Source organism: Pagrus pagrus, assembly GCF_965226575.1.
Source record: "Pagrus pagrus genome assembly, contig: HAP1_SCAFFOLD_469, whole genome shotgun sequence".
NCBI lineage: Eukaryota > Metazoa > Chordata > Actinopteri > Spariformes > Sparidae > Pagrus > Pagrus pagrus.
Genome location: NW_028174998.1, coordinates 4,427 through 16,286, shown reverse-complemented (window position 1 = coordinate 16,286; position 11,860 = coordinate 4,427). Strand labels below are relative to the sequence as shown.

At 42.5% G+C, this 11,860-nt stretch overlaps 1 protein-coding gene across 1 annotated transcript; it reads right to left on the bottom strand.

Annotated features, from left to right (window-relative positions):
- Positions 1-825: 825 nt before the first annotated feature.
- On the bottom strand, positions 826-11,236 carry LOC311254141 (cotranscriptional regulator ARB2A homolog). The gene is made up of 3 exons (XM_084384542.1): positions 11,175-11,236; positions 9,444-9,635; positions 826-882 (listed from the first exon to the last, which is right to left on the bottom strand). Exons 1-3 carry the CDS (start codon positions 11,193-11,195, stop codon positions 868-870), a joined length of 228 nt encoding a protein of 75 aa, XP_084240668.1. The 5' UTR covers positions 11,196-11,236; the 3' UTR covers positions 826-867.
- Positions 11,237-11,860: the final 624 nt, after the last annotated feature.

Below are 11,860 nucleotides of genomic sequence, written 5' to 3'. Positions count from 1 at the left end.
GCCTCCCTTTCTTTTGCACAGACACAAAAGCACACATATCTTGAAACGCTGTGACACCGCCATCACTGCCGTGATCTGATGTACTGAAATGTACATTTCACATCCACAGAGAATGCAGGACAATATCAGTCTCAAAAGACAGATAAGCCTTCAAATAAAGATTCCATCTTCAATGTCTGGGTGCATACTGAGGAAGAAAAATCACAAAAGCAGACAGCTACAAGACACTAACACGTAAGGGAAAACAGATAAAACCACAGCCCTAAATAAATGAATGGCATATTACTAATCATCTATACATGACAAACAATCCAGTAGGCCGAATGAGAGAAAAGCTGGTTTAGAGGTCTGCCTAGCACCATGATGTTACTATTAAAAAGTACTGAAAAACAGGAAAAGCAGGGCAGCCCTCCAGCATCTATTTTCATTTCTAACCACAGAGTCGGCACTAAAACTATTAACAGAAAGATTTGTTGTTGTTTGCCAATAACCCCAGTCTACCCCCGAGAACCCCGGTAACCCCTATTTAAGCACTGAGTTTCCTCTCATCGATCAAAGTGTGCCGCACACAGTCCGGGAGCATGACACTGGTACTGGAGAGCTTACAGCAGGTTTCAACTTTGACCCTCAGAGATGCTCAGTGGCTGATTTGTGTGTGTGTGTGTGTGTGTGTGTGTGTGTGTGTGTGTGTGTGTGTGTGTGTGTGTGTGTTTGTGTGTGTGTGTGTGTGTGTGTGTGTGTGTGTGTGTGTGTGTGTGTGTGTGTGTGTGTGTGTGTAGTGTAAATTCACAGCAGGTCACCTATCTGCTCACCACTAGCTCCTTGCGAAACTCAATTTCCTCCTGGAACGTCCACAGCTAAGCACTTTTAACCTCGACAAACCTGCAGCGATGGAAGATAAGTGTAAAATTTACAAGAGGATGAAAGAGCCTTTGCATGCATGTGTGTGTGTGTCTGTGTGTCTGCATGTAATATTAACTGATTTAAACACATACGGTTCCACCTGTAACCAAAAAAGAAGTAAAAGCTGTGAAATTTCAGCTGTCAGATAGTGAACATGCTGCCACACAGGTTGACGAATTGTACAAAAAATTGTGGAGAATTCTTCTGTGAGTGTGTGCATGTCTTTGTGTGTGTGTGTGAGCATGTGTGTATTGGCCATAGAGGAGTGTTCCCAGAGAGAGAGTGAAGAGGTATCCACCACACACTGCCTGGGGCCCTCTGGAAGAGAGACTAAACAAGACCTTCCCATTGGGACGCACACACACAGCCTGCAGCTGCAAATGACCTACTACCCACCTCACACACACAGACACACACACACACACACTCATGAACACATGCACACAGAGACAAAGCCTTTTTGATGATATAATTTGTTAATTTCAAGAGAAAAAAATAGTCAATTATCACACGTGGGCTAAAAAATGTCCACTCCCAAATAATGTTTAACAATTAGATCAAAGTCTTCCTCTCATTTCTGTTTTGTTTTTTGTTTTTCATCCTCTTGTTGTTTCAATCCTCTCATCCCCCAAGCAACATGGTGGCATGAGCAGCCTGGAAACCTCCACATCAAACAACTCTCAACAGATATGTTCAACTATATACACACTGTATACAGTATATTTGAACACTGTACATCCAGAGACAAGATAATTTTTCCCTCTGAGTGTCTATGAACTATTGTAACAGACTTCCACATCTGTACTCGCCGTGTTCAGCAATACTTGCAAAAATTATTTTAAACCACGGCGCCCCAGTGAACAAACCACCCCTTTCAGCCGAGAATGTCATAGTAAATCATCTACTATCAGCATTTATTTTAGGTCTATTTACTGTGACAAATGTGTGATAAAATGTTATAAAAAGGGAACGACAAAAATTGGAAACATTTCGTCATATCCCTGGACAGTTTTCATGGCACCATGTGGTTCCACAGCAGCCACACTGGGAACAACTCATCTAAAGTCACACTATTTAAATTGGATTACTCTTAGCAGAGGAATCCTATAATGCAATTGCATCTGTTATGTGTGTAAATCCTGAGGTACTTTGAACAAGATAAACAATGTCTGCACAGTAAAATTGCCAGAGTTAATTTACTGTAACTCTGAAAGTGTTAAAATCAATACATCCTGTGTTTATAGAGGTCAATCAACACTTATTAAACACCACAAAACTTAATGAGTGGTTTCTCTTGAAACTCTGCTCTTAGCCCAAATATGAAATGTCATAATCCATGCTCCCTCTTGTATACTTGCGTGAATTATCTATCCAGCAGGTTTGCACTGGATGAAAATTACAGATGTCACTGGTAATTGCGATAATGACAGGACCTCCCAAAAGAAAATCAATTTTAAATGGGGCTTAATACGCAATTCAAAAAACATGTCCTCCACAAATGACATTCAGTAACAATGATGAAAACCATGTGCTATTCATACCCTCTTACCTACAGTGTATGTTTAGAAAATGCTTCAACCCCACTGTAAATTGTCGTTCTCATTTATCAGTGTCTTGTGAAACAATAGCCCCTGTGTTTTCCTGGAGGAAGCCTGAGGATGAACATATCTTCTTCATATCATTCTCTGACTGACAAATAAAGGCTCCCTGCCAAGAGAAACTCAATGAGACCACAATCAATACACTGCTACAAGGTGCACACACACGCACGCACACGCACACACACAGCATGGATACAGGATGATGTACGATTACCTGGAGCAAATAACAATCAGCTGATGCTCATACAGTATGCACACGCACACAATCACACACTGCTTGTACACACACATGGACGTGCACGCTGAAAGACACTTAATATGCAAATATTTTTTTTTACAACAGGAACAGCTCTCCGTTGTTCATCTGGACGAAGGGGGGCAGGCGGGCAGATAGATAAATAGGTCTCTAGATATCTACCTTGGACCTCAATTGATGAGATTTCGCATACGGCAGCAGCAGTGCTGTTAGGACAGGGAATACCACCACAAAATAATGTTTTCTCTCCCTCTGATCAATTTTTAATTTGGCCTGTGCAGCCGAGCCCTTGGCGGGCCTGGCCCCGGTAATTATGGTGGGTTATTGACAGCTGCCTTCCCGCGGGATGCTATTTAAAAGAGGTTTAACCCCAGAGCAAGTCCAGGCCCCACACCCGCCTTTGAAGGTGTCAAGTGCATTGATCTGAGCTGCGGGATGTGCTGGGACCTTCCCACCTGGAGGTGTGTGTATACCTGTGTGTGTGTGTATGTTGCTCGCAGGGCTGCTATTACAAGGCCATGGCAAGGCGGCACATCTTTTGACCCTTACACACACACACACACACACACACACACACACACACACACACACACACACACACACACACACACACACACACACACACACACACACACACACACACAAACTGTCCTCTGGCTAAACCTGGCTGGGTGGATAGAATGATACCTGTCTGGCCTCTGTAGCCACCTGATGCCCCAAGATAGGCTGTACACACACTGTACGCACAATGTTATCACTTGGCTACACACACACACACACACACACACATACAAACAGGTTAACTTGCAGCTCGGGGGGAATTAGAGGAACTAATGAGAAAGGAGGAGGAGGAAGAAGGGTGATTGGAGAGACAGAGAGAGGAGAGAGAGATATCCTCACACAGGGCCATGACAGGGCCAAAGCCGGCAGATGCCAGAGTGTGCAGCCGATGTTGAAGACGACAACATCCAGCAAGAAAAAAAAAAAGGAGGGTGGGCAGGATGACAGAAATTAAGAGAGGATTTCTGTGTTTGAGTTTGTCTGCTTGGCTGCCCCCTTTCAGCCTCCCATTGAAATTCTGGGCAGATACAAAGCCCTAGGCTTTTGACACACTTTTGAAAACACCACACCCCCTCTTTCCTTCCAGTGGGTCTCCAGTGTCGAGCCTGACTCACTATCAAGAGAGAGAGAGAGTGAGATGGAGAAAAGGGGGGTGGGAAGGAGGGAGGCATTGCAGGGGGCACAGATCTGTTTTTGTATTAGCAACTACCAAGTCAAATTAAGTTGTTCTTGACGACATTGTAGAATTTCTGCGGTTTGTGTGTGGTTGTGTGAACAAGTTGGAGAGTTGCCAGGCCTGACATTGTGGATGAATTAATTCATCTTTGACATGTGTAAAATAAAAAGAGAAAAGGAGATTAAATGTAATTAACAGTTAAATCAAGACTATTGAATAGATTGTCCAAACAACCGAATCACCAGGACTTAGCGTTGGCATTTAATGTTACTCCAAACTATAGATACATCTATACATCCGTGTCATAAGCCACCTACAATAATGACATTTAGACAAAAAATATCATATGAGGTTTACATTACATGTTTATTACCTAACTTTCATACCGAGAGCTACAGGTGATGGTGGTGGAGTTACAGGTGACATGTTTGCCAATCCACTGACCACAGTTTGAGTCTGCAATTCGGCATTTGTAAGTTTGAAATGACTGATTTTTGAGGCGGGACCATGGTGTTTCAACATTTATAGCCTCATACCACTGGATAATTTTTTTTACAATTTTTAGCCGTGTTTGTGGCGACCATAACTGGTATTAAGCCGAACCACAGTGTTTTCCTAACACAAACCAGGTCGTTTTTGCACCTAAACCTAAGCAGAGCATATGCACATCATTATGACAAGACAAAATACTGAAAATTGAACTGAAAGAAATGTAAAGTTGTAACTTATCTGTGGCTTTGAAGAAACTTACATAAATGGTAGCCGATTGCTAACATTGCCTGCAAAAAACGAGAGATGGTTTAGGAAAAAAGTTAAAAAGTGAGACAAAGTTAACTAAAAGAGAAAAAAGTAACATTGTAATATTGTTTTCCTACTTCTCAACTGATATATGAGAGCTCACATGTTTCTTTCACTTTGGACACAAACTTACACGAGTTAAAAGTCCTATTCTGAACTGCAACAGCTACTCTAAGTAATGATCCCACCTTTCAATACTCCCTCCTTCCTCAATTATTCTAACTGTAACCTCACTATCTTCTCTCTCTCTCTCTCTCTCTCTCTACCATCCCCCATCCCCTCCAAACCCCATGGCGCCCACCCTCCACCTCCACCATCTCAGTCTCAGGATGCAGAGCAGTGACAGGGCCAGAAGGTAATGATACAGCTGCCATGATGCAACAAGCAGACCTGTCGACTGTCAGGAATTGAAATCATGAAGGAATAAGCTGTCATTAAGAGGCCCTCTCCCAGTAGTGGAGCTGTCAGACGCCTGCCTTCTGCCTACTCTCCCTCTCTCTCTCTCTCTCCCTCTCTCTCTCTACACCCGTCTCTCCTCTGCCAGTCCCACCCCATTTGCAGTCACTCCCTCGCCCTCCTCTCATTTCTCTCTTCCTGCTTCAATCCTCTCTGTACCCCTCTCCTTCTTTCCTCTCCTGTCCTCTTCCAACCAATCATAACCCTTCTCCCTCTCTGCACCCCCACTCTCCATCTCAGCTTCCTCTTTTCCACCTCTTTCCCCACTCTCTGGTTGTTGCTGGAGCATCCTCCTCTCACTTGTCATTTTTCCTCTAAGCTATAGGAATAGCACCACTTCCATGTGCACACACACACACACACACACACACACACTGGACGCACAACTCAAAAAGATTTCCCTTTGCCTTGCGTCACTGCATGCGACAAGCATACCCTCTGCCTGATGTGATGCATTTGTGTCTATATTGTACATATTTTACACTTATCTCCAGTATATACATTCTGCCAGCTTATTAATGTGTCATCATCATATAGCAGCATGACAGAGATTGTGATACATCTGTAGACGGGAGCATGGCGTATATGGGAAGCAGAGACAGGCGATGGGGTGTAAATGGGGTATAAGAGACAGGCTGCCCCGAGATTCACCCTGTGATCGTGTGTTTGTGTGTGTGGGCCTGATTAACTAGCGCAATCAGCTATTTTTCCCATCGGAAGAGAGGAAAGGCTGACTCAAAGTTCTGAGGAACATGGCTAAGAATTTCAGAGTGGTGCCTTGACACAGGTATGTGCACGCCCGTACACACCACAGAACAGCACTGTGTCCACACACACACTGTAGAGAACTGAGTCAAATTAACTCTTTTATCCATATGTGTGTGTGTGTCTGTGTGTGCATGTGTGGTCGCTCATGTGTTTTGCACAGACACAAGCTCCCTCCATATTTGCCGAATGCACTCCATTTGACCCTTTGCTGCAGGCTTTGAATTTTCAATCAACTTCCCATGAGTAACGGCACATGAGCTGCACTCCAGGCAATAGATACTAGCCACAAAACATTTTTGGAAAATGGAGCCTAATCTGAACATAATAAAGTGTACAGTCAAAATGTCAAAACTTGACCCAACGCTGCACTTAACAAAATGTGTAAATCAAAAATATTGAGTAATTGTCCCTGAGCCACACTCGTCAAATACCTGATATATTGTAACCAAAGTAACTGTGCCTACAGAAATATGGATATGTTAGTGTTGATTATTGAATAAATGCCAACTTTTTAACTTTTACTGTTGTTTACTGCTGATGTTGTTTACATGTGATGCACCTTTTGAGCATACTGAAATTTTAAGTGTCTACTTAAAGTGCTGCAGGAATGATGTACTCTTGTAGAAAATAACCTCTGTGGCAGACAAAGGTTACGGTACTATACACACTTGACTATAAATGAAAAAATCTACAAAAAGGAAAGTTAGCAAATAAAGTCCACCTATAAAGGTGGAATATTGAGTTTCCATGTTCAACACGGTGACTTTTAATGTCCATGACAACTTCTGTAGTGTCATTCAGCCACTCGTGAGCAACCGCCTTTTTTAAGAAGGGCAAAACTCTTTTATTTAAAAGTGGGGTATTGACTGACATGTTTTTATGTTGAAAGTGCAGAAATGCTAACTTATTTCCGGGTCTCATTCCTGCAGCCCTCTATACTATACTAAATTAAAATAATAGGCACTGCTAGTAAGGGTCAATAGCTTTGATTGCTGTCCTGGTGATTTATCTGGTTATCTTATTCCTCTCTGCTGGATGGAACTAACAATCAAATTCAGCTGATGGTGTGGTGGGTTGAGAGGAAAAGTGGCAACCTCTTGCAAGCCAGTGTTGCTTTACATCGCTTTGTGCTGGCAACAACAATGGCTAGTCCTACAGGTGGTCTGTTGATCTATCGGGATTCTGCTCTTGGAATTAGTTTTTTTCTCCTTTATATATATATATATATATATATATAAATATAGACATACTGACAAATACAAAAACATGAAGGACATAGATAGGCAACAGTAAAACACAAACAAACAAGCAAACAGGAAGAAACAAACAGAAAAAAAGCAAACAAACAAAAAAAGGAAGAGACAGCAGGGTCATCTGGGTTAGGGTACATATCGGGTGAGGCTTGCAGGATGGATTTGATTTGGATGAATTCATTTTATACGTACACACAAAGACATTATACATTCCCATGTATATTTTTTAAAACATTAACGTGGTAGAATTTAATACAGTGAATAAGCAAATGGACACAGTAGAGTAGTTTTTAATTTCCATATCACAGCACACCTTAAAACCAGTTAATCGCTGCAACCCTAATCCACGTGCATGCACATTTGGGATTCTACTCTCAATATGACGTAATGCTGCTGATCATGGATTCTGCGGTCTGTTTTTGCTGTTTCACAGAGCCATCTTTGTCAGAGAGTTGTCATCTCTGTAAGCTGCCATTTATGTGAGTTATTGATCAAATGCGTTTGACCACTTGTTTGCTGCGGGATTGTAAATAAAAGTATAAAATGTAGATCCATTAACAAAAAGAACAGCTGTGCTGAATCGATAACTACATTTATCTCTTCACATTGTAGAGCAGCTATAATTTCTGTACGTGCACAAATACATCCACACAGATTTCATGGGGTGACATAATAAACTACAAGCTTGCCCGTAATAGATGCAGACAGCATGAATTGACTGTAAATGTGTGTGCCTGTCTTTCCAGTGCACACACAGAGTACAAGGCCTGTGTGTGGTAAATGCCTGGATGATGATTTGTCAGGGTGTAAGAACACGATTTCTTGTTTACTATGATGAATGAGCAACACTCGCACTGCACACACCATGTTCTCTTTATCGAAGCTGTCACTTTGGCTTTCTGCAGCACAACCCTGCTTTCTCCAACTGTAATACCAGCCAGGATAACTGTAATTCAAAGTCTCAGGGTAGCCAAATCATCCGTTAGCACACACATGGACACACGCGCACGCAACTCAAACCTCTCCTGTTGTTGTACACAGCAGGAGAGGGCTTTACACAGCAGTGAAAGTCTTTATGGCATTCAGATGGACCAAACGAGGGAATGAGGGGGAGAGGGAGAGCAGGATCTCCCCTAAGTCAATTTGAACAGCAGGCCGATGAAATTACACAGGTAGTCGTGGCCCGTCTGACAAATGAACACAGGGATGGGGATGAAAGTAATAAGACAGGCAGAGCCACCTTTTGCTTGCTGACACACAGATGTATACACTCATGTCTGATCATACAGGAGGGAAAGAAAAACTAATCTATATTTTACATTACATTATCTATTCCTCTTTCTCAGCTCAGTCACCCATGAATACACAGGACTGCATAGGAACCATACATCATGCGAAAGCATTAATGTTTCATGGTGAGGTATATGCTTCGTTTCACTAACAAGACAATACAAAGCCTCAATTCTGGGTTGAGGACTGTACAGTTAAGAGTATGAGACTATGTTTGCACCTGTGAATGGATGTCTGCTTGCTGTTATTTGCCTCTGTGATTATATGATGCTGTGCAGTGCAGAAATGGTTCAGCATCATATAATTTCTCATATGACCCCAGGACAAAGTTTGCTTTCCACTCCAGACTTGTGTGAACTGCACAATGAAGTTAAGCTGAACTGGGTCGATGCAGCTTTGAAAGCACGCAGCAACAACAAATTACCCACAATCACATTCAAACCTCCAGTCAAATACAAGAAAACAAAACACTTCGCTCATGATGGTGCCACAATGCCTTTCCAAAGCCCAAAATATTCAAGCCTGCCCTTCAAAATAAACACTGTGTGTTACACTTGTCACACCAAGGCTAACCACTGCGGTAGTGGTGGCACCGACAGCCACATGATGAGCACAGTGCATGACTTTTTCACTCAGAGAGCCACAAAAGTACATACCAAAAATGTGTTACAGTTTATAGTGTATGCAAAAGGAAAAAGGAGCTTTCAGAAAAAGAAAAAGAAAAAGAAAAGAAATAATAATATCCTCCTCTTATTTTACATGTGCAGTGTCCCCAGTTTACTCAGCCCCCCTTATCGAAACATGAAAACAGGACATCTTGGATCAAAGACCAGAAAATGAGTTCAGCATCCAACAGAATAGCTTTTTGTTGTGCCCCCTACCTCCATGGCTCTGGTGATGAAGGGGATTTGTGTCCCTGAATCCAGGTCCTGGTTGATGATGAGTCTACGGGCCCACTGACCAGCCCGCACCACGCCGCTGCCTTGGATCAGCACCAGCAGCTTGGATGGGTTTGACAAGGCATCTGGGCTCAGGTAGATAAAAGTGGTGGGTTCATCTTCTGTAGCATCCACCTAAACATTCAGGAAAACACAGGTTACCACTGATGTAAGTTGCTCTCTTATCTAACAAAAAATGAAGACTTTCTCCAGTGATGTTCAATTGCTGAAGATGTTTTGATTTCACAGACTATTGGGACCAAAATTAATCTCTGCTCTTTTCATGCAACAGCAGCAAAAGCAAAAGATGATCAAATTGTAATTCTATAATTAGAGCTTTGATTTCTGCTGCTTCAAAATGCCCCGATAATGATCATGAGGAGAAACTTCAGAACTGTTCTTACATAACATGCGTGAGCTTTAGGAGAAATGGCCTTCTCCTCTGTGGCCTTCGTAATTAAAAAAGCTCATATGCATCAGCACGCTAATCATCAATAATCATGATTAGAAAACAGCCTTTGTGTGATTAAAACTGAGGCAGAAAGTTATACAGACAGGAAGGGAAGCTGAGCAAGTTAGCGAGTGTTCGTGTGTGTGCTCGCGCTCCGTCCACATCCCATGCGTCTTTGCATAACTCCCAAGTATGCCTGCAAGAATCTCTAAGGAGACAAACACTGTCCATAAAAGCCATGGGTGGCAGCTGCAAGAACTTAATCCAAGCAGACAAAGAGAGCCGAGTGGGGGAGAAAATCTTACCCTTTATTCTCTTGTGCTCCCTCATTCCCTCTCCCTATACTTGGCTGTGGTTAATCTTCTTAAAATCTGCGGTCACAAGTTCAATGCCACGCAGGTGGACGGACCCACCACTAACACAAATACACACACACACACACACGCCATATACAAGCAGGCGGGTGGGCAGCAGAAAAGCAGAACAGAGCAATTTTCCAGAGGAATAATGAGATAAATAGGCCAGGCAGATAAACCAGTAAAAGTGTATGGGGGCTAATGAAAGGCGCTGAGTCTCGGCTAGGTGATTTATGGACACTGTTAGCGCTGGAGCTAACTCTGCTATGCTTCTAAACACCAGCGCTGCCTAACATCCCTATAAATGGAGCCTGAAAAATGATCACAACTTTTATAAACAGAGAAAAAGCAGGGATAGAAGGGTAAAGGGGGGCAAAAAGAGACAAACATGCTTCCGACAACAAATAAAAGGGATCAAGTGCGTGCTCTGAGCCTGGATGAGCTGGGCAAAGAATAACTCCACGATGGCAGAGTAGAAAGTCCCCTTCAGCGCAAATGAATGCAAAACAGATTAAGCATCAGCATGCTGCGCCTCTGCGCCTTTGAAATGACACGTCACAATACAGTTAATTTGTTGAGGAGACACTTTTGCACAAAGGATGTGGGCAGAGAAGGGGGTAAAAGAAAGAAAGGGAGTAAGAGAGAGACTGAGTGAGATAGAAAAGAGAGAGAGATAGACTGGTGAAGAACGAGGAGAGCTGACTCCTCACAATCCCCTTTTCTTTATTTTTTTAAACAGGACACTCAATATCATAATCACACTCTGAAGCCGAAGCATTTACGTCAATTTTCATATTTAATACTCCCTTTAATCTTCAAGGGCATAAATCAAAGAAGAAAATGCCTCTTTTCATTCTGGGTACTTACTGGCAGGATTGCTTTAGTCATGTTGCACTTTTTCTCCAACAGCTCATAAACATACTGAGTGATGATCTGGAAAGAAAAAAAAGACACAGAACACACACACACAGTCAAACATTACATTGATAATACAATGAATATTTATACATTGCTGCTGATACAAATCCATCCAACAAAAGCCAACTAAACTCTGTGTGTATGTGTGAACAAGTAATAGCAACCACTGTCATGCTCGCAAACAGAATAAAAAATACTATTCAAAACCCTTGTTTGCCCTCTGGTGTGTGTGTGTGTGTGTGTATACATGAGCTACTTGAAAGGTTTTGAATCGTACTGTGTGCGGTGTGTGTGAGTGTGTGAGTGTGACTGTGTGAATCACAACGCAGTTAGAGTGTTGAGGTTGTAAGTGCCAGGAGAGGAAATCTCCTGTACAAGCGAAGGGCTGATGTAAGTTATGTTTATCCCCGCAGCCACAGCACTAAAGAACCTTGTATACCGAATCATTCCAACCCCAGGCCAAGCCTTTCATGGTTCAGTGACATTAACAACTTTCTTTTCCATTTTCCCTATTTCTTCTTTCTTTCTTTCTTTTCTTCTCCCCACATCCTGCTTAGCTGGGAACAGAGAGGAGCGCTTCGTGCAACAGATTTCAACTTCTGATCAGTTGTGAGGGAAAGACAGAGTGGTGATAA

What these genes read in the sequence shown, in the direction of transcription:
- LOC311254141 (XM_084384542.1), bottom strand. Translation starts at nt 11,195, where the DNA reads ATGACTAAAGCAATCCTGCCA. An exon ending in TGACTAAAGCAATCCTGCCA is followed by an intron (nt 9,636 to 11,174) that starts GTAAGTACCCAG and finishes CTGAATGTTTAG; the next exon opens with GTGGATGCTACAGAAGATGA.